Source organism: Syngnathoides biaculeatus, chromosome 19 (genome assembly GCF_019802595.1).
Source record: "Syngnathoides biaculeatus isolate LvHL_M chromosome 19, ASM1980259v1, whole genome shotgun sequence".
NCBI lineage: Eukaryota > Metazoa > Chordata > Actinopteri > Syngnathiformes > Syngnathidae > Syngnathoides > Syngnathoides biaculeatus.
The window spans coordinates 6,843,241-6,867,269 of NC_084658.1; the positions used below are offsets into that span (position 1 = coordinate 6,843,241).

General features: G+C 39.5%; 2 protein-coding genes across 3 annotated transcripts in view; both read left to right on the forward strand.

The window, feature by feature from the left end:
* jph1a (junctophilin 1a) overlaps positions 1 to 8,382 on the forward strand; it is a 34,465-nt gene extending 26,083 nt beyond the window's left edge. For both annotated transcript variants that reach the window (XM_061805597.1, XM_061805598.1), the window contains exons 6-7: positions 1,414 to 1,510; positions 3,186 to 8,382. In XM_061805597.1, coding sequence (XP_061661581.1) covers positions 1,414 to 1,494 — 81 coding nt within the window. In that variant the 3' untranslated portion in view covers positions 1,495 to 1,510; positions 3,186 to 8,382. The remainder of the gene's footprint in view (positions 1 to 1,413; positions 1,511 to 3,185) is intronic.
* Positions 8,383 to 15,338: 6,956 nt separating this feature from the next.
* LOC133492657 (elongin-C) lies at positions 15,339 to 23,321 on the forward strand. Its single transcript, XM_061805150.1, has 4 exons — positions 15,339 to 15,473; positions 15,899 to 15,923; positions 16,038 to 16,181; positions 22,376 to 23,321. Exons 2-4 carry the CDS (start codon positions 15,920 to 15,922, stop codon positions 22,564 to 22,566), a joined length of 339 nt encoding a protein of 112 aa, XP_061661134.1. The 5' UTR covers positions 15,339 to 15,473; positions 15,899 to 15,919; the 3' UTR covers positions 22,567 to 23,321.
* Positions 23,322 to 24,029: the final 708 nt, after the last annotated feature.

Below are 24,029 nucleotides of genomic sequence, written 5' to 3' on the forward strand. Positions count from 1 at the left end.
AATACACACAAGTAGAAATTCAACTGCAAAATTGTTTCCCAGAAACTTGTCTTGTAATCCTTTATTGGTGTTTTGTGTGATTTTCTTCTGATACCGGCTTTCCTGTTCCCCTAAATTTCCATTTGAAACAACTCACTGGCCATGCCTGAGAGATACATTATTTTGCCTTGGTCTATGCAACAATTATGCTTGCGCTCTGTAGAGCTCGTGCACCTACGCCATAAAATCACGGGTGTTTGTTTACGTTGCCATATTGCCGGTCAAACAAAGCATTGTTGAAAGTTAATTCCATTCAGACAAAATGAAAATATGTCTCATAGCATGACACCTAGAGTTTTGTCCGATATGACGATATTTAATGCCGAAGTCGATGTTTTCGCCGGTAAGAAATTTGACTGTTAGTTCGCTTCCACTTGTCTTGGACAACTAGATATACACACGTATCTGGTCAATAAGTCATCGACATTTAAACCCAAGAGTTTGACAGCGTATAAAAGTCTGGACGCATGCAAATACTTCATTGCTGGATCTGTTCTCAATCAGGAATAAATCCCACATTGTGATGGACCCACTCAGATTTTTTCAACACAAATACCAATATTAGAAGAAAATAACCCAGGTTTTACACAAACTTGCATTCATTAACTATGATTGGAAAAAAATTAGGAGGAGGAGTCGTCTCCTTCATACATGGAAGCGTATTGCTGCCACACGCCTCCGTAAACCTCTCTGTGACAGATGTTTTTTTTATTTTTTAAATTTACATTGTTCTCAAATGAGTCAACTTGGCATTATAAATTCTTCTTGATAATTTGAGATTGAGAAGAATAATTCCTACCTGAAATCCCATGATCGCTACACAGGCATTTGTATTTCGTTGGGCACCATCTATCCCGTTTAATATCCAAAATCAATCTTTTCTCGTCTTTTCAGCTGGTATTGTATAGAATGCTCTACTTGAAGAACTGTCTTGTCTATTGTGACAACCAACAGCACAACAGGTCTCGGGCAATTTGAAAACGACTCCCGCACTGCCGGGCAGCTTTGTTTGACCGGCAATATGGCGCAGTGAAAACGGTGACGTCACGTGCACGATCTCTTTTGTTATTCTGCCTAGTAACAAGTGACCATGCAAACATGGCATGACCAGGAAAAATGTTTACCAAAAGAAATTTGGGAGTATTGTGCTATTGTTTTTCTTGATATGAATCTCTCTAGCGTTAAGTGATTAATTAGTGCACCAGTTGCACAGAAAAGTTACTGCTCCAGTCATGTTTACACAATGCCACAAATTCCAGCCAGCCGTGTTGTCTTTACTATACTGCTCACGGCACCAAAGAGGGCATATTTTGCATGGTAATGTGCAGTTTCTGTATGTTCACAAATTTTAATTAATTTCATCTTGTTTTGCAGGGTCCTAACTCCATCCTTGTCGCTATGGTAATGCTGTTGAATATCGGCCTTGCAATTATATTTGTCCATTTTCTGACATGATAGTGCTCATTCTCAGGTAAGTTTATTTTGACACAGTATAGCTACAGTGAGGGTCGAGTGGACCAAAAGTTTAACCAAAACTGTAAAATGTGCTTCAAAGTCAGATAAAAGCATTGTCGCATGAGATTTCAACAAATCTTGTGAGATTTGAACTTGGTGAGCATCTGAAAGATTAAGTCCAAAGGAGGCTTTTTCTTTCTTTCTTTCTTTCTTTCTTTCTTTCTTTCTTTGGGTGGGGGGGATTTACTATCATGCCAGCACAAAAAGGAAACAGTGATGATGCAACCCCAAAGCACAAGATGTGTTTTTATGTTGCCTGACAATAAACAGACGAACCACCACTTCATAAGGCCAGCAGTATTTATAGCATGCCGCAGTATTGCTCTGAAAACAAGATCTTGTTCCCTCTACATTGCTTATAAATTACTTTATTGAGTTTTTACACTGCGTTTAATTTTTTTAAGTTAGAAATTCTTTTAAATGTTAAGTTTGCATTAAGGATTGAATGTCTAAGTCCATTAATCAGTGATTTAATGGGTATTCGCTGTATAACAGGTTTCATGTAAAGGCATTCATGTTTCAACGGGCCAGTATAGAAATGAATGATTAAAAATACTGTACAACTCCCCATTACAGTACACTGAATGTAGTTGTTTAATTAGCCCTGCGCATGTTTTTCTCTTCAATGGGCAGGCAAGTCAGATCTTGTATTCCATAGAAGAATGTTTTGTAAGATCAGAGCCAGTCTCAAAGTAATTAGGAATTTTTTATTATTTTATTTTCTTTTTATTTCACTTGCGCTTATATTGTACTTGAGGATAGATTTGCATATTTTGCAAGTGACCGTACTGCTCATTTTTCATTCAGTCTCATTTTTTGTCATATATTTCCACATTGATTAGATAATACTGCCCATATGGGGACCGTTACAAGTGGTCACAACCCAGTAGGGCTGGACAATTTGGCCTGAATTTTTTTTTTCCAAAAATCAAATATCTTAATTTTCCAATGTATCTCCCCTCCCACCAACTCCCTTAAATAAAAAGAAAATTTATGTGAAATTATTGAAAACTTGGAGAAAGTAACCCTGACAAGATTTTAATAGAACATTTCCAATGTTTGACAATTTAACATCAATGAGACAAAATGTATTTTATTTAAAAACTAATTAATCTCACAACAAAACCATGATGCTGGACATGAATAAAAGGTGCCGCTTTGAAACTAAATTAACTTTTGTCCCTGAAAATGTAAACCCAATCCTGCATGCAGTATGCTGTACTGTATAGGGGTACAGGTACAGGACAGGTAGGTCGCATAATGTAAATATTTTTGGGCAAGGAAAATAAGCAACATTTAAGCATGCCCTGTTAACTGATGTTACAATTTCACACTTAAACAGAAAACCCTCTGTGATGGGCCACTTAGCGACCAAGATGGTTGTATTCTTCAGCCATAATGTTCGGTGAACTTGCTAATATTCTTATTGTGAAGGCACACCACCAGAAAGTAACTTGACGGGCATAAACTCGGTGAGGTGTTAAAATTAAAACAATTTTGAAGAGAAGCAGGTTACTGACCATTTGAGTTTGACTTTGGAGGTTGCACTGTATGCATTTTGCACTGTATGTATTTTATGAAACCCATGTCTCAAATGCAGATTATGCATAAAACATTTTTGTGTTTTGCAGTGAAAACACGGCAAGCTATGCAGTTGCCTTGAAAAAAGAAAATGGCGCCGACGAGTCACGGTGGCAGCCGGAGGTGTTTGGTTAATAGCATGACACCACAGAGAATCGGGAAGGCGTCCCTACCACCGACCTGTCACAGGCCCCCGCGTGGACCACCCCTGCCAATTAGCAGTCCTTTGGGCTTCTGGATAATCTGAGGTGAAACGTTGTGTCTAATGAGTTATAATAAACCAATCTAATGTAGTGGAAGTCATTTCAACCCGCTGGCGCCGAGGCGAGCAGCGGCCCCTGCAGCCAGAGGAGGCAGCGGGCTGACGGACTTTGCTGCCGGGAGAAAGCGGAGCTGCACTTTTAGATGACGGGAGAAAACAGCTGCCCTACTATTTTGCCATCGCGAGAAGGTGACGATGGCGAGGCGGGATTGAGGTGTTTAACAGTCGCAGTGGGAACATGCGGAGCGTTTTTCGGGGGTGGGGGAGGTTCCCGCCGCAGGAAGCTGGCCCTGGCTTGTTGCTAAGCAGTGAGTGTTGGCAGGGTCACTCGCCAGTCTTACTGTTTTAAAAGCTAAATGTTTGTCCAGCTCCATCCAACACTGCTCAAAACAACCCCCTGTTGCATGGTACTGTTGAGGCATTTTTCTTTTTATTAAATTGTGTTTGTTCTTTGTTGTTCTTGGGATAGTGGTTACCTTTATTGTTCAAATCCCACACCATTTGATTTGTATTTTATTGTAAATGCAAGTGCAATATGTTTTTTTTTTCTTCAAAAGAGCTTGGAGTATATTTTTCCCCCCCAAAAATAAATTATATCATTATTGCTAAAGTACAATTTATCGCGTCGGTAGGGAACTAACGTTTTTCAGGTCGGTATACCATCCAGGAGGATTTGATTCGGTCCAGCAATCAACTTTAAAAACAAATAAAATGTTCAACTGCCCGTTATATAAAAATACTTAATAACATTTAATCCACAAACGCTCATAACATCTAATAATAAACATGAGTTTTGTCATTGCATCATATTTCTTCATAAATATAGTATGGACTGAAATGGCCCAATATAAAATGGTTTCCTTCGTCGACTGATGCCTGGCAAAGGATTTTCTCGTTTTTACGCCGGCTGTCAAGAGGAGCGTTAACAAAGGTCTTATTGTTATTTATTGAAATCCAGATAAAATGTTTAAATACATATTGCAACACATGCCTACACGACACCACTGGGCTTTAGTTCCCTGTGTTCTCTCCAATGTCCACCGTTGTTTTAGTCTAGGATCGAAAGGCTGCTGTAACTGTGACTTAAGCGTTTTTGGGGAGGCAGGGGTGAAGAAGAACAATGCCTTTAAAAGTCTTTAACAGTACCACTGTTTACCTTATTCAAAGATGAGGACGTTGGGAGTTGCCATCCTTGTCTTAATAATATTGTGCAGGTTACTTGTGACTGTTGTCATCTGCTGAGTCATGCTTTTTAATGCGTTAACTCACCTCACAGGAACTGTGTGTCATTTCTATTGCAGCTAAGGCGTGACTTTCTTTGACTTTAGAAAAGAAAAAAAAATTATATAGTTTACTGTCATGACAAAGGATTAATTGTTTGTATGTGTCTGTAAACACTGGTAAGCATTAGGGATGGGCAGTTGATTCAATTCCTAATATCGACTTTGGCCGAAATTAATTATTTTTGATTTTGCTAAATATATTTTATTTTAGTTGTAGACAGGAGAAAATGAATGAAAATTTGAGTCTTTTATTTAAAGGAGCCGCATTATGCAATTTTTCACAATTTTAAAGAGTTCCCAGGTGTCTTAACAAAAGGTCTGACATTCTTCCATGACAATAAACGAAGGATAAGAACTACATCACATTTAACATCCAGCTTTCAAATTCTGGTCTAAATCTCTGCTTCGTGGGGGCTGATCCGTCTCATGCAAATGTGAGTGCATCTTTTGTTGCCATGACAATCGTAGTGGAGCCATATTCTCTCATTTGCACATTGGTCTTTTTTTTTTTTTTTAACGTACCTGGCTTGCACATCTTGATGTCTGACACACCCACCGTGTGTAAGCACCACATTGCATGTGCAACGAACCAGGGGGCGTGACTCATTGAAAACTGAGGGGTTCCAACACGGCACACTTTGAATGTGAAATTCAATTTTGTAGCACAAGCACAAGTTCATTGTCACACTGCTGACCTGCCCGTCGCTCCAACACACTTTAGGGGAGAGCAAGTTATCTGATTCTGTATGAAATGTATCCAGTAGAATACTCTGAACACATTTGGAGTTCAATCATAGGTCGACATAAATCAAATAATAACTAATTATTGAAAATGTAATTCACCATTACGATTGTGAGTGCCGCTTTCAGACAAACTCCGTTGAAAGCAGGATGTTTACAGAGGAAATTCTCCTTAACGATTAAAAAAAAGCCTGCTGCACTTGTAGTTTTCACGCTAATTAATACATGCATATAAAATGTCAACTGCGCATTCTGGTAGGGATATACTATGGCCGTTGGGTAAAAGGTGAGTATATATCTACACTGGGAACATGAGTCAGCCACTTGCTAGTCATTGTTAAGCAAAGCAAAATGTGAATTATAATGTATCACCTTCATGGAGCACGAGACTTAACAGCAGCTTCAGAGGTGCGAAAGACAATAAGTACTTCAATCCACCAGCGAATGTGTGTAGTTTGTATGGCTGTCCAGATTTGACGGAGAATGCCCACAAATAATTTTGCTCCACCTAAAGTGCGTACCTTGCTTGTGTGTGCGTACTAAATTAGATGTTTGACTTGAGCTGAGAATGTGCGCAGCCAGAAAAGTGCGCAGCTGCACACCTTTTCCGATTCAAGCACACGGAAGAATGGGTTGTTTTCACGTGACGTCACGCATTGTGTGGCCTCGGACGGCGGCCATTTTTTGTCCCTGAACTCCATTATCATACATACGCAAGGTGGACGACATTATATTTCTCACTGCATTTATTGAAGACGTGACCGGCAGCACATCAAGCCCAGACTGAGTACTAGGTTATGTGGCATACACACATCATGAGACTCAGGACTGCATCACAAAGGTGCAGTATTGTGCACCTATCCACTGCCTTTCGTTTTCCGTGGTAGCATCCAGGTAAGTGCCCATATAAAAAAAAATATATATATGAGCACTTACCTGGATGCTAACATGGAAAACGAAAGGCGGTGGAATATTATTTTTTTCAAGTCAAGGCAAATTTCATTTATTCCTTTTTTTTTTTTTTTTTTTTTCCAAAAAGTAAAACCTGCATATTACCTCACCACAAGCAAAGCGAAATGTTTATTATTTGTGTAAAATTTGATGACAAAGAGAGAAGGCAAAAGAATAAACAAATCTAGTAGTTAACAAAATTCTCGAATCTTTCAAGTGACTAACAAAAAAGGATTTTAACTGTAATGTTGGCCTCAATTAAGCTTGTTAGCTTAGACACAATCAGCGTGATAGCAGTGTCGGGCACTAGTCCACAAAGTCAGAACGTCCAAAGTCATTTGTCGGAACCGTTAGACGATGTCCCCGCTTTCAAAGTCGGACTTGTATCCCGAATCGCAAGCCTCTTTGTCGCAACGCTTTAAAGAGCGCGCTGACTAGCAGCTCTGGAAAAAGCTTCAGCGAATTGGCGAGTTGGAGAAAAAAAGTCATAAGAAAAGTCAGAAGAAGGCTCTCTGATGGTTAGCAAGTCCTCTATTGTGTAATTGAGCCCCGAGACGCCCGTGAAACACAAAAACACAAATGGTAACGGCGAGCATTCCGGAGTCTACAACACTGGTATGTGTTAGGTAGAGAGGTTAAATGGCGGCGTGCAGTGGTGTATGGGTAATTCAGCAAAAAATGTGATGTCAGTGAAAACAACCCATACGGCGTTTAGTGACTTTTACGAGCCCCTTACGACCTTTTGTGGTGTTATTTGCGACAATGGACTTTGTGACTCCCTCCAGAGCAAAAAATGTTTAGCCTTCCGCTTCTGGACTCCAGATGAATGGCGCTTGCACAAAGCCACCACTGGCTAATTTAACCATAACCACCCACGACTGATCTTTGGTAACACTGGAACTTTGCTTTACGTTTTTTGACATGATTGTGCTTCTGTGAATTCTGGGGAATTCACGGTAATTTGAAAAATTCAGAATTCAGAAAATCTTGCTCTTATTTTAAAAACTACACAGCTCAAATGTAAGTTTAATTTCGCACTTGATGGGTGGGAACGAACCCTAGAGACCTACCGAGTTTTATACAAACAGTAAAAACAAAATCCAGTTTCAATTTTCTGTAATCTGACCCTTTGAAAAATTCAAGTGCAAAACCATGTCCTACTTTGGATAGGATAGTAGTTGCTACTCAATTAAAAGTGAATTTAATCAGTTTAGCACATGACTCATTAATGAAGAAAAAAATCAATTATTATGCCCATCTCTTGTCATCATTTAAAAAGGGCTTTAATATTGGTTAGAGTTCAATGGTTAAAACTCATAAAATCAGAATCTAACATTTATATGTGAAATTTATTACATTTGGGAAAAAAAACACTTAACACATGCATAAAATGCAAACTGAGAGCACAACTACACAAAACAAGCATTCTAATCTGATGTGTTCAAATTTAAATATATCATGGAATTTATATATATATATATACACCTTAATACAGAAGTATAACATTAAAACATTAGTCGGTTCAAATAACACCATATTTGATTATTCACTTTTTCTTTTATACACCCTTTGTCTTCAGAACCATGAAGACATGACTTGAGGGTTTAAAGGAATTTTTTGTTGTTTTTGGAACCTTTTTTTTAAATCTGCAGCATTGCATCTTGGACACATTTATATATAAACAATTCTATACTATTTCTAAATATTTTTACAGAGCACAATACAGAATCTGTTATGAGTATGGGTATTTTTCTAACAATTTGCACACCTGTATTTTGACAGTGGCTATAACTTGTTTGTATTGGTAATGTAAATGTTTGATAGTGAAATGAAAGGAATAAAGACATTTCTAATTAGTTGTACTGTATGTACTATTTGGGTACGTGAAAGGCAGATAGATGTTTCCTGTATTGAGTATTTCTGGGAAATGCTGAAGACTTTTGAGATCTCAAGGCTCATAATTTGTGCAAATTCTTTTGAGATGAATTTATGTATACCAATAAAGATGTTATGCCTTGTTAAATGTTTTTTCCCCTGCTGGTTTGTATGTTTTGTAATTATAGCAAAAGTAAAACTGCATGTAATATCCTATCACATGGAGAAGCATTAGGGTCAATCACACTGGGAAAAATGGATAGATAGATAGATAGATAGATAGATAGATAGATAGATAGATAGATAGATAGATAGATAGATAGATAGATAGATAGATAGATAGATAGATAGATAGATAGATAGATAGATAGATAGATAGATAGAGATAGATAGATAGATAGATAGATAGATAGATAGATAGATAGATAGATAGCAGTTATATTCAGGTTGGACGATTGGTCGGAACATCTGCCTCACAGTTCTTAGGACCTGGGTTGAAATCCGGCCTCACCCTTTGTTCAGTTTTCATATTTTCCCCATCCCTGAATGGGTTTTCTCCAGTTACTCTGGTTTCCTCCCACATCCCCAAAACACACGTGGTAGGTTGAGTGAAGACTCTAAATTGCTCATAGGTGTGAATATGCGTGCAAATTGTGGTTTGTCTGTGTGCCTTCCAATTGGCTGGCAACCAGTTCAGGGTGTACTCGGCCTCTCAACCAGTCAGCTGCGACAAGGTCCAGCAAGCCCACTAAATTTAAATTAAACAATGTGTTGATTGGTCAGAATAAGTCACAAGGTTCTACTGTCTTGCAGTAAGGTGTGAGACATCCATTTTGACTCACGTTCCCAGATACCATTTCTCACCCTATAAAGGTCGACTATCAACAAGCACTGAAATGGATTCCAAATATTAAAAATGTTAAAAAAAATAGCTTTCCAGTGTTCACTTGTAGTTCTGTCGTTTGTTGCTAATGTGCATGTACCCTCCAAGCAATGAAAGACCTCCCGGTGACCTTCTCTTAATGAGGTCTCAAGGGAAGAAATTGCGGCTTGAAATCAAAGCGTCTTTGTCGGGCTGTTGCATTAGTGGTACGAGAACAGGCAGGTGCCTCAATTTTGCATTGTTTTCCACTGCTTATTACCCTGAGCTTGGTGTTATGTTCTATCTACCTCCTTCATCTTCTTGTGATTTCTCATATTCACACTGTTTTTTCCGCTGCAGTACTTCTTTAAATGACCTGCTGTCAAAGTATTGGCATATAAAGTCATTGCATCAGAGATCGTGTATGATGAGATCAAACAGACTGCATGTGCAAGTTCTCTCCCGAGTGTAAAACAAATGTGACGCCCAACTTGTCAGTAATGCTATTAAATATCTGTTACTATTCTCATATGGTCGCGGGGTTCTCGCCAAGATTTGAGTGCACTCACTGCACAAATATAAACTGAAACCCTGTCGGTCTTTAGTGTCATCAAAGAGGCCGTTTAACACATTCAAATGACAGCTAATGTCATGGAGGGCAATGGTCTTATTTGTCTTAGCCAAAGACAACATTTCTTACCAGTATTATCAATTATATTGTTTTTATATAGTTGAGGTTTGAAATTATGCACTGCACAGGTAGTTCCTTTTGAAGCAGAAATTTGAGACTGACATCTATCAAATATCAGTCTTTAATAAACACAATTTAAATGTAATATTCATTATTAGAAGGAGGTTCATCTTCCTCACAGACTTTGAGAGGTTGCGTGTTTGAATCTCAGCCCAGGCCCTCCTGTATAGATATTGTCCATACATGTGAAAACAGAATTTCGATACACTGCATGTGTAACGTATTAACAGTGATTCACTTTTCCCAGATTTTGTTATAAGCCGTTTCATAAAATGAATAAATTCATTTCTCCAGAAAATTCTACACACAACACCCAAAAATGATAACTTTGAAGGAAAAAGGTGTAGACAACCAAGAAATCACATGTACTATATATGTATTCAGTCTTTTGTGTGTAGGTATTTGATAAAACTTTGGCAATGGTTAATGGCCTCAAGCTTTTACTTTTTATTTTTTTCAACAAACCACACCAATCTGAGGGCAGTTTTGTTTATTCATCATTGCATCAAGTTGGAGAGGGAGCTTTTTCATCCATCCATTTTCTGAGCCGCCTATCCTCACAAGGGTCATGAGAGTGCTGTTGCCAATCCCAGCTTTCATCGGGCAGGAGGCAGGGTACACCTTATACTGGTTGCTGGCCAATTGCAACAACCGTCACATTCACAATCACACCTATGGACATTTTAGAGCCTACAATTGATCCCTTTTTTGGGGGGATGTGGGAGGAAACCGGAGTGTCCAGAGAAAACCCACGGCACACACGGGGAGAACATGCAAACTCCGCACAGGTGGGAGTTGAACCCTGGTCCTTAGAACTGTGAGGCTGCCAGAGGGAACTTTTGTGCATGCTTATTTTCATATCTTTCCAGAGAAGACACACAAAAACAATCACAGAGTTTTCCTGAAGTCCCGCCTTTGACGTCTTGGCTGTGAGCTAAGGGTCCTTGTCCTCCTGAAAGATTAACCATGGCCCCCATCTGAAGTCGAAGATGCTCTGGAGCAGTTTTTTTACAAATGATATACAGTAGCTGTACATTGCTGCATGAGTTTATCCATTAATGTGGGCATGTGGGTTTTACTAAGGGATGTTTTCCTTCTGGATGATTGACATAAAGGCTTATTTTGTGGATTCCTGCAGTTCCCTTCTTTCCATGCACAAATGCTGGAGCTCTGACAGAGTGACCATCAGGTTCTTGGTTATCTCCCTAAGTGAGTGACTTCTGCCGAATCACTTAATATAGATGGGTGACCAGCTAGCTCTAGGAATACTCCCAGAGGTTCCAAACTGCTTCCATTTACAGATGATGGAAGTAACTGTGCTCATAAGAAGCAAAAGAATCTTGTTACTGCAGCTGAACTGGGAGTAGTCCTGATTAAAAAACAATTTTTTTTCATCACATGGCATTTATGTGTTTATTTTTGTGGAAAGCATTTTACCACACTAGTAAGGTTGATTCCTTGTCGTAAATTACGTTTTAAACAATGTGTTGGCCTCAAGCTATTGATGGTAAGTGGTTGTCACAGCTGCTCTTGTGTCATTTATGCCATTTGAAGCCTGATGCCATGGGAAACAAACTGTCATGACCGTGTAGAAATTGAGACTCTTGGAAGTAAGATGCTCCAAATTCTGTCAATATTGTGGAAGGATAGATAGATAGATAGATAGATAGATAGATAGATAGATAGATAGATAGATAGATAGATATAGATAGATAGATAGATAGATAGATAGATAGATAGATAGATAGATAGATAGATAGATAGATAGATAGATAGATAGATAGATAGATAGATAGATAGATAGATAGATAGATAGATAGATAGATAGATAGATAGATAGATAGATAATAGATAGATAGATAGATAGATAGATAGATAGAATCGGCAGCCAGGTTTCATGCTGAACATTGAACTGGAAGGGGACTCTGAATAGCTGCAGGCTAAGAAAGTGAAGGGCCAAGAAGCCTCCGATTCATTGTGACAGGCCTTTGCCTCGTTTAACTGAAGAAATGCCCACAGACATTCCTCCCCCATCCACTCCGATATCACCACGAACATTCTGACCTGGTTTATAATGCACGGAGACCTGTAACAAATTCGTCGTGGTGTTGATATTTGAGCGTAGAATGTAGCATGTGCTGGTATTTGATTTATTCGCATGTGGTATAATAAATAGATCACTCCGCACATATGAGTACATCATATAGTTCAGTAAAGATGCCTTACAGTGACATCCCTATACAGTATACACTCATTGGACAGTTAATTAGGTACACTTGACCTATAGGAACATTTTAGCATTTCGTGGTGAGTCGTCAGGGGCAGCAAGGCCTTCACTGCTGGCCTAAAAAAAACCATCAGAAGCACTGACCTATATTTACAACCTAAATGATAGCCTTTGTTCAATAAAATGTTATTAATTTATTACCAGCAGGCTATTCCATATGTTGCTGTGTTTCTATTGGCTGTACTTCGCTGAGTATGTGTATGATTTATTTTATCTAATCATATTTAAGCTGTTACTCATTGTGATGGTCAAAGAGTACCACAGATGCATTATTTTTCTTGAGGATGCTAATTAAAAACTATAGAGAAGGTCAGTAGGAGCTACATTGTGTCTTTGTGGATCTAGAGGAAGCCTATGACAGAGTACCAAGAGAGGAACTGTGGTACTGCATGCACAAGTCTGGTGTCCACGGAGAAATATGTTAGAATAGTACAGGACATGTATGAGGGCAGCAGAACAGCGGTGAGGTGTGCTGTAGGTGTGACAGAAGAATTTAAAGTGGAGGTAGGACTTCAGCAGGGATCAACGCTGAGCCCTTTCCTGTTCGCTGTGGTAGTGGATAGGCTGACAGATCAGGTTAAACTAGAATCTCCGAGGACCATGATGTTCGCAGGTGATATTGTGATATGCAGTGAAAGCATGGAGCAGGTGGAGGAACAATTAGAAAGATGGAGGCATGCACTGGCAAGGAGAGGAATGAAGATTAGCCAAAGTAAAACAGAATATATGTGGGTGAATGAGAAAAGTGGAGGGGGAAGAGTGAGGCGACAGGGAGAAGAGATAGCGAGGGTGGACAACTTCAAATACTGCGGGTGAACAATCCAGAGCAATGGTGAGTGTAGTAAGGAAGTGAAAAAAACGGGTCCAAGCAGGTTGGAATAGCTGGCGGAAGGTGTCTGGTATGTTATGTGACACAAGAGTCTCTACTAGGATGAAGGGCAAAGTTTATAAAACAGTGGTGAAGCTGGCCATGATGTACAGATTAGAGACAGTGCCACTGAAGATACAACAGGAAGCAGAACTGGAGGTGGCAGAAATGAAGATGTTGAGGTTCTCGCTCGGAGTGACCAGGTTGGATAGGATTAGAAATGAGCTCATTAGAGGGACAGCCAAAGCTGGATGTTTTGGAGACAAGATTCGAGAGAGCAGACTTCGATGGTTTGGACATGTTCAGAGGCGAGAGAGTGAGTATATTGGTAGAAGGATGCTGAGGAGGGAGCTGCCAGGCAAACGAGCGAGAGGAAGACCAAAGAAAAGTTTGATGGATGTTGAGAGGGAAGACACGAGGACAGAGGGTGTTAAAGAGGAAGATGCACGAGATAGGCTTAGATGGAAAAAGATGACACGCTGTGGCGACCCCTAACGGGACAAGCCGAAAGGAAAAGGAGAAGAAGACTCAATGTGATGGCCTCAGGGCCTACAGAATTAGTGGTGTTGCCCGATGTAACTTAGGGACTGTTTCATTTGCTAATCAGGTTTCAAATTGCTGAATTGTGATTGTGGCTCATCTTTAGTTGTTCCCTCCTCTGACGGGGCAGTCGGAACAAGTCAAGTTGGACTAGCAAAACACACCTGTGAGCAATCACTACATATTTTTATTATTGTTGATGATGATAATGAGTAAGTTTTTCATTGTAATGACTAAGTTTCACCCCACCATGTCGCCCAAGGGGCTCCGTAAACAACTTTTATTGAAGTTTTTTTTTTTTTTTTTTTTTTTTTAAACTGAGGAACCTTCTCTACATTTTTATCACTCCAGGTATGTTGTCTGAAGTTAAACAACTTCAAATTTGGACTTCCCAGTGCCGTAAAAAAAAAAAAATATATATATATATATATATATTGCTTGAAAACCTGTACTTTCTAGGTGAAAAGGGTAAATCGCTAGACAGGGGCACTGCATATGACAAAAGAAGTTGTATATTCTTCATGAAAGTGTGTGTGTGCATTTGTGTGTGTTAAAGAAGAGCCTCTAAAATAGAGCATGGAGCAGCTGCAGTGGGGCGGGGTCATATCAGAGAGACATGAAAGCGGGCGCCGCCACCAGCCTGCTCTGATCAGAAACACTAATGGTGTAATGGGGGGGCTGGAAGGTCACTGATTTCTTTCAGTGTGTGTGTATGTGTGTCAACAGAACTTTCTGGAACACTGTGTAAGCCAGGCCTTACTATAAAACAAATACCAGGTCAGCGGCGTCACTTCTATAGCATCTGTGTGTTTCATTGCTTTATTTTTGCTCTACAAAGACACACCATACCCACTCTGTGGACTATCTTAAGTGGGATAGCTGCAGGTTGCCTCAGATTTCACCAGTCATCGCTTTTTGTACATGCAATGACACCAATCAATGTCACATTCTAAGCCTGATATATGAGCTCACGAGCACCAAACACCAAAAATGTTGAGCTTTGCACTGCTAAGCAGAACTGTGTCCTGACGCCACATCTTAAAGTTTGGCATCAATGGCAGAAGTGCGTAATTTTTGGAAGGCCAGTGGAGGAAAAGAACGCATCACAGTGCAACACGCATGCTTCTAAACTCACACATTCTATCTTGAATGTAGATTTATGGGCAGCCAAAATGTCACTGTCACATTCAATGAGCACCTGTTCTCCCCCATCACAGCCGGATTCCCTAAGGGGTGAGCGATACTGCAACAAAAACGACCCCTACTGGACGAGAAGTGCATAAGTAATTGGAAGTCTGGTATACAGTAATGCTGTTTTATTTATGCACCAAAATACTCTTTAATACCCTTAATTTTGTCACTTATTTTTTCTATCTATCTATCTATCTATCAAAAAATGAATTAATTACTTAATTCATGTAAATGCTCTACTGACGATTACCAACAGAGCCGTTCAAAGATGACGCATTTCATGACATCATGACTTCAACAATGTCTTCTCACTTCCTTCGCACTTTCAGTTTCCAATTTCAGGTACGTAAATGCTAGAAATTCACTGTAAGAGGAGTTGTTTTTCTTTTTTGTTTGTTTGTTTGTTTGTTTGTTTTTTGACTGTTCAACCTTGCAAGTGGAATTATTGTTATATCTTGTTGGGAAAGGCTGACCCAAAAATATTTCCGGTATCATAAACCAAAGCAAAAAAAAAGAAAGAAAAGAAAAAGGATAAAATCATTAAGGTTAAAAATATATATAATAATTATTATATCCCGCAAGGAGAACATATTTCACTGCTAGCGAAGCACCACGGAATATTTGAACTCACGTACACTAGGGGACTACTTCCTGTTATCAACATCCCGGCTGTTAAAGTTAGCCAAAGCACCACAGGCTTTGCTATTCCATAGTTAGCCGAAAAGTGGTAAGACTTATTTGTGTGTTTCGCGGAATTCATATTAAGTGCGTATTAAGGTTGTTGGCTTTTTGAGTTTTAAATCCTTTACTCTGAAGGTATCGTATTAAGTAGAATCAACACGAGTAAGTCATGGCGCTAGCATACTAGTCGTTTAGCATGAGCCAGCTAACACGGACTGCTGTAAACTCGGTTGAAGAGTTTATAGTCCATGTAGATATACTTTTCAATCCCAAGGATTGTCCGAACGAAAAACACATTTTAAACGTCGTTTAGTTACCGCTAAAAAATCGGTTGTGTCCGTTTTAAGCGCGATTTCACAAGCAGACATTTAAAGGGCCGTAATGGAATCTGTCTCAGCACATATCACCACTCCCATATACACAGCGATTTTTCATTACTCTCTCTTGTCTTTTGGTATTATTCTTTATTAGGAATAGACCTCCAGCATCAGAATGGGTGAGTTATCCGGCTTTTTTTTTACTCTATTGGAAAATTTATAAACAGTCTGGAGCCATAACTCAAACTGAATACAAATATTACAGTTTTGAAATTGTGTGACTATTTTCATAGACGGTGAAGAAAGGACCTATGGTGGCTGTGAGGGACCAGAAGCAATGTATGTGAAGTTGATTTCTTCAGATGGCCACGAGTTCATTGTGAAAAGAGAACATGCACTGACATCGGGTACTATCAAGGCTATGCTGAGTGGTCCAGGTGAGGAGTGTGAACTAGGAGTATACCACATTATTCAATAGGTACTGTGACTGTATGCTCCCTCTTTGCCAAAAACAGATGGGATAGGCTCTCACCCATAATACTGAAAAGTGGTATTGATGACAATGCACTGCTCAAATACCACAATGGGTACGCCATCCACATGAACAAATAACTGCTGCCCAAGCGCCAAAAAAATACATGTATGAAAAGATGGTACCACTATCTGATTTGAATTACTCCTACTATGACATCTTACACTCTGTTCAAGAGACATCAAAACACACTGCAGAGGCAACATAGCACCTATAAAACTGAACCTTAAGCCCAAGTGTTATCCCTATAAACATTCTAAAATAGATATTGTAATGAAAAATACATCTAACATTATTCACTTCAATGTCTATACGAAAAAATAAACGTGAGCGGAGAGCGCGTCATCCATGCACAAAGTTGCGGAAGTGTCATTCTATGATATCCAAGTGGTCGCCATATTGGCTGCATCCTACATGCATGACGTCACCCGGACATTCGCCAATGAAAAGGTGGTGCACCCGAACTATGGGAGATGAACACGCCCCTTCTGACACAGATGCTCTTTTCGAAAAGGAGAACAACACACAACCGAGTGAAGTTACTGGGGCAATATTACACTGTTTCAAGCCCTCGGGGCATTATTACACTATTGTTTCGAGCCATATTCAGCTGATATACGATCACGGCCAAACCGCATCCCCGTCCGATCCACTTCCGCGGCGGAGATGAGCCATTGCGGCTCATCGCAGCCGGGCGGTGTGGCGTATTACGGAGCCGAGCCGTGCTGCTTTATGGGATCGTTCATAGACGCCGCAGTAAGCGATGAACACCGTCGAGTGGGGGCGCTTTACTGCATACGTGGCTGAGTGACGCATTCTGGGCTGGGTTCTTCGGAGCCGCTGCCGTTCGCAACGCCCGACGTGCAGCCTTTGCAGAAGCCGTGACCGCCGAACGCGATGCCTCACCCAGTGTGGCTCATTTTCGGCGCCGTGGTGGCATATAATGGAGCCGAGCCGTGCTGCTTTAGGGGGTTGTTTATAGACGCCGCAGTACGCGATAAACAACACCTTCGAGCCGGGGCACTTTACTACGCGCACATGGCTGAGTGAGGCATTCTCGGCTGAGTTCTTCAGAGCCGCTGCCGTCTGCGAGCCCGAAGCGCAGCCTTTGCTGGGGAAGCGACGCAGCAGCCCGATGGCATCAGACGCACACATCGACATGTTTTGTACCCAGACCTTTTGTTACGTTATGAGGGACTGATTACGTGGTCCGCCCCAATCTATTATTTTTTTTTATTTTGTATACACACCTACCTGTTATTTGGAACCCACGAAGCTCTCGTCCTCTGCACCCGTGCAATCCATTTTTCACAACAAACCGGGTCTCTTGCAAACTTAGGAAGGGTAAATCCATTCTCCCGAGTGTTCATGCAATGTCCAACAATGCAACGAGCTGGCATTTTGGCTAACACAAAGGAACAACGAGCTATCTTCCCAGAGGTAAAACTAATGGAAACAAGTCCACTTGGGGGCGCCTCTGTCCTTTACATCACTTCCCATTTCTTCTCGAAAACAAATCCCTCGAGAGGATTTTCATGGGAGTTACAAAAAGCTGTATACGTCAAAATCATGTTTTGTGGTGGGGGAAAAAAACGCATTGGGCCCATATGGGTTGCTGTTTTTTCATTAATAACATACTAAAAATCATCCATTTTATGACAGTAGCCCTTTAAAGATATTGATGTATTTTGCACCTCAAGTTACGAAACATTCCAACCTGAACATAATCAGTAGGGGGGAAAAAAGAACCATCTTGATGTCGATGAACAATCGGTGTTTCGGTGGATTCATTCACTGTGTGAGATAAATGCGGAGTAGTGTTTCTTAAATTGCTGACATTGAAACTGACATATCAGGGCTTCAGTACAGAGCAGGACAAGTGCAACAGCTGTAATAAAACTTTAAATAAAACATCCATACATTTTCTTTGCCGCTTATCCTCACGAGGGTCACGGGAAGTGCTGGAGCCTATCATGGCTGGAATTTCAAAGTTAAACAATCGTTTCATGCCCATTGACGTCCAAGTGAGTCCAACAGAAATAATGAACAAATTAAATTCAAAAAAATATTGTATAGGCATGGAAATAATGCCAGTTGTTTCCTCAGGAGTCAAAATGTTGTCATTATAAAACCTGAACGCTACAGGCAATATTAAAAATGTGCAAAATGCACAGTTCAAATCACAAATTTGCAAGAACTGTATAGAGATGCTTTTTTTCCACTCACTGTCTGGCATGACTTTTTCCTGTTTTTGTTCCGTTGGGATTACAAGAATTATTCCTGTCATCCTATTTGCTAAATGCCAAAATAATGCAAGCAGGATTGCTTTCCTGCCACTTGAGACCAGCTTGTCATACAGTTTAAAAGCAATAGTTTGGATTTCTACTGACATGTAAACTTCTGGCCTTGACAATGGTAATGAAACATTGTCTAAAATCCTCTCGTTCTGGCATTTAGTAAAAAAAGAAAAAATTCTGGTCATCTTAATCGATTCAAAACGAAAATTTCATGTTGGACGGTAAAGGAGGGGAAAAAAATAAAATTTGGTTTTTTTTTGTATGTAGTGAATGTTAACTTCTGATTTCATTTGTATCCACACAATCAAGAGCTTTACGTTTTTTTTTTTGTTTTTTTTTTTTACCAGGGTATCCCTTACTTTGCCCTCGCATAGCAGACATAACTTAGCCTGGAGTCTCAATACCTGGATCAGTTGTTAAGTTGACATTCCTAATTAATCTTTACTATTGCCAACTTGTGTTATAAATAGTATGAATATGGTCATTTTACAATCCACTTTGGAATCGTATTCCTAACAGCTGTATACAACAGCCAGGTAGAATTTAAAAATACGGTATGTAAATATTGTTTAAATTAACTCTCCACCACTCTTTAACTATATCTGACATGTGATCCTGTGAGAAAATTGATTTTGGTGGTTGTTTACCACTAATTTAATTTCTATTGTAGAGTCATGTATGGTTGATTCTCTTATATTATGCAGTGCTTTCAGCACATGTGATTTTTTGTTTCCACTTTCACTCATTTTGTAATCATACCAAAAATGCTTTGGAAATTTAGATTTTGATATTTGGAGTATCAATTTTTCAGTGATTTATTTCTGATAGTGTCGTGTGGAAAAACTGGTTGGCTTGTTTTGCATGTTTGACACACTTTGTTTCCCATAATCAAACTAATTTAAATAATAGTCAGGTACAGCACAAGTAAACATAATGTAGTCTTGAATGAAAGTTTTTAATATTAAGGGAGAAAGGAAATTGAAACTTACAAGGCCCTGTGTGTAGACGTGTTGCAGTCCAGATAAAGATCATGCCAACAGTAATATGATGGGGGTTCTGTGATGGTCTGGTGCTTCTGTTTACCAAAAAATGTATGTCCAGCCAACTGTTGCCGCTGAAACAAACTTGGGTTCTGCTTCAGGACAAGCAAGTCCAGCTCTGAATGGCTGAAGAAAAACAAAAGGAAGACTTTGGAGTGGCCTATTCAAAAAAAAAAAAAGTCCCTCTGGCATGACTGTGAAAAGGTGGTTCGTGCCCAAAAATAGCTTTGCAAAGATGGCTGGGACAAGTAACCTCACAGTGCTGTGAGAGTCTCATTGCAAGTTATTGCAAATGGGTGATTGCAGTCTGGGTGCCCCAACCAGTCATAGGATTATGAGGCAATGAATTTAACACAGGGTGGATTTTTCGATTTTTCTTCACCCTTAAACAGTGATGAAAGTCCTCCGGATTTTCCCGGAATTACGGATTTTTAAATTTTCATGAAAATTGAGGAAAAATTGCCTAAAATTAATCTGCATATCAGTTGACAAAGTTGAACGAACATGCGTTTGAGTTTATTTTGCTTTCACAAGCGTAGCCATGTTGAGGCATTCACACTAGTAACAGTAACTCCCCTCCCCTCGCATTCTCTCAAGACGTCGCTTATTTTGTGTGGTCTTGACATTAATTTACGTGTTTATTTGATAAACATTAACTAAACGAGCCTCCAAAACAACCGGTATTCACCCGGAAACAGGAAATGCAAGTTAACCGTACTGAACATGTACGCAGCATGTACGAAAGCGCATGTTCAGAACTGCTTCACATAATGCGAGCGCAAGTCATCAACATCATGAGCCATGTCAAAGGAAATTCAGTTACACCAGGGATGCTTAATGCGTCGATCGTAAAAACAAAACAAAACAACAACAGACTATCATCCACCTTGTCGCTTGATTCAGGTGTGGCCAATACGTCGAGCGCATGCACATAAAGGCTCATTCTAGCAAGCTGGCCTCCTATTTCCGGAAGTTCCGTGGTGCGTAACCACCCACCTCCCCTCCAACAATACGTCACGATTACCGACAGGAATGTTTGTTCCAATGTATCGCTAGCTTGTTGCCACGAACGTCGATTATGTTGAACAAGACTTTCAGCATTTTCAAAACATTGCGAGTATAGACCATTTGTGTTTATTCCTTGACAGGCCGCATTTAACTTTTCTTCAGATAAAGTTTGTCAGATTTACCATTTTATATCATGTTCTACTAATATAAGTTGAAATTGGAAATTATCATTTCTAAATTTGAAATATTAGTTTTCTCTTGTAGTTATGTATTTGTTTATTTTATTTTTAATTTATGGTTATTGTTATATTAATCCAGTAAGTTATTTTAAGGCCACCCCTATTCACAGCCGCAGCTTTATCTGCGAGCATGACTGACCATTCCGGTACATTTTTCAAATACTGTGTGTGTGTGTGTGTGTGTGTGTGTGGTGTGTGTGTGTGTGTGTGTGTGTGTGTGTATAAAAGGCAACTCATTATGCTAGTATTACTAGATCTATATCTAAGATAGTGAGCAATGTGGTCGAGTATATTAGTACAACGCGACATAAGTTTGAGACTTAAGCGTTAATAGTAATTAGTGCAGATCAACTTCTTTGTCATGTTTTGCTGTACGGTGTAGAAATTCTAGGATATATTTTTGTGTATATTTATATCTACTATAATATGTAAGTAAGTAAGTTTCTTTCGGCTTGTCCCTTTCGGGGTCGCCACAGCGTGTCATCTCAGATGAACGCACATATGTTTGGCACAATTTTTACGCCGGATGCCCTTCCTGACGCAACCCTTCTCAGGGAGTGGAGGCCCCAGTGGGATACAAACCCACAACCCCTGGTTTATCAAACCAGTGCTCTAACCACTGAGCTACAGGGCCTCTAATCTACTATAATATGTAATGTGGGGAAAAGGAAAATTTTAGATGTCTTTTTACTGAATAGTTCACTTAATTCATTTGTCTTGAGATAAGATGGCATATTTTAATGACAAATGTGATTTTGTGCTATCCAGTGATAGAGGGATGGGGGCAAAAAAATTTGGGCTTGGCCCTTGGGGAACTTCTGCCCAATTTTTTATTATTTTTTTTTTTTTGCTCAGGACTTGGAAATTTTACTTTTCAATTTTTGTCTTAATTTTGTTCACAGATATCAGCAGAATGCACCACAGCTGTCCATTTTTTGGCAAAATTCCACGGGGGAGCATGCCCCCGGAACCCCTTAGTGCCCGCATTTGTATTTTCAGGAATTTTCACAAAAGTCCAATTTCATCTCTACTTAAAAATAAAAACCTTCATTAAGAGCTGTGTTTGCGTTTACACGGTGTCTTTTTGAGTCGCAGATGGTGTAGTGGTACTCATGACTGAATTTGGTACGGGCAGCATGGGATCGATTCTCACTCAGTAAAGGTGTCTATGTTCCCTGCAACTGACCAGTGACCAGTACAGGATGTAGTCCGCCTTTCGCCCGAAGTTAGCTGGGATAGTCTCCAGCACACCCGGAACCCTTTGTGAGAACAAGTGGATGTTTTTGACAAATATTTCATCATATGAAATATGTAAATGGTCCAAATGTGTTAAAGAAAGAAATTGGGAAGCTGTAAACATTTTACACCACTGGACATCCTCTCCAATGGAACAGTGGAGCTAATTCCTTATTAGTATGCTGTAGACTGAAACCATTTGAGGTTGACATCAAAACATGAATATGCATTTGCAACATTGAGCTCATCATGAACATTTTTGGCTTTCGATCCATATAGGTCAGTTTGCTGAGAATGAAACCAACGAAGTCAACTTCAGGGAGATTCCCTCTCATGTTCTCTCCAAGGTCTGCATGTACTTCACCTACAAGGTCCGGTACACCAACAGTTCAACAGAAATCCCCGAGTTCCCCATCGCCCCCGAGATTGCACTGGAACTGCTTATGGCGGCTAACTTCCTAGATTGCTAAAGTTACTGAATCAATGCAGTAGCCTATAACACTTTTACATGGTTATGTCTAACTTGTTTTGCCATAAAATCATGTGGAACTTTTTTTTGCATCAGAATACCATTGTTTTCCGTATTGAAGAATTTAATTTTAATATAATGTTTGAATATGGCAGGCTGCGTTTATTCTGAGAATGTGACAAATCCGTCTTCTACCCACCATTTTCCCTCCCCCCGTCTTAGTAAAGATCCCTTTGGACAGTGTCAAATATTTGTGTCCTCGTACTTGGATGATTTTTCAAACGTGCCACACGTGAGCGACTAAAATCTGGCATTTGAATCGTGGACTCAAATGTGTGAAATTAACTTGTATTGTCCAAGTTTGTCCAAATTGTATATTATATTGATTTATGATTTGAAATTCGACAGCATTAAGCAGAGCAAAGTAGTAGGCAACATCCATTTGGAAATAAAAGTCCCACTCTTGAAAAAACACACCAGAAAATTATCAACAGTTATAGGAACTAACAAAGTACAAATACTTTAATTTTCTAGTTATCTATACTTGATTATTTTTTAATAAGTTTACTTCTTACATTTGAAAATGTAGGGTTGAGAGCTTGGGTTCTTATGCCTAACCTTTTTTGAGCCAAGGCACATATTTTATATTTTCAAAATATCACAGCACACCAGCAAACAAAAGTGTCTCTGATAAATGGGTACACAGGACAATTATACACTTTCTGCCATCAAATAAAAGTATTTGTTCTGTCTTCATATGCTGCTGCCATACATGAGCAAAGGTACATTACTTGTTGTGAATAATATATTGAACAATAAAGTGAAATTTGATAATTTCCTGCGGCACACCAGAAGAGCTTTCAAAGCACACTGAGACAAACTTTTTGAAGGTGAATTAAAAAAAGAACATCGACGGACATTGACTGGGGTGCAACAGCAACTGATTCTGAGAAGGAAGATATTCTGGATCCATGCAAGTATATGGCCTTGTCGACTATGGTTTTTCATAATTGCTGAAATGTAAACCCCATTCTCTGAACCACATTCTGAAAGGTCTAAACTCATTTTAGCAAACCCACTTTCAATTAAGTTGGGACGTTCAAACAAATCAAAGCAGAATAAAATGATTTTCAAATCATGTTCCACCTATATTGTATTTACTTAAGGCGATGCCAAAGACACTGATAAACTGCTTTCAGCAAATGATTATTAATGGCGTTTCAAGGGTCACGAGCATAAATTCTCAAAATTCTAATTGTCTTGGGCTCGTTGAGTTCTGGTCTCGAACAAGTCTTACTATGATTGTGTTGTCTTGTGAGGGAATTTATGTTTTTGAAATACTACTGAATAATTTGAGATTGTCGCATACTCGACTTACAAGATAAATATGTTGTCAAGAGGTTTGAAGTACAAGCAAAGTGCACTAATTTGTGAAGCCATTTTTCGCTCTCATCCTGTCTCGTA

Excerpts from the sequence above, each read along its gene's own strand:
- LOC133492657 (XM_061805150.1), top strand. Across the intron at positions 16,182-22,375 it reads GGCTATGCTGAGTGGTCCAG|GTCAGTTTGCTGAGAATGAA; the intron begins GTGAGGAGTGTG and ends CGATCCATATAG.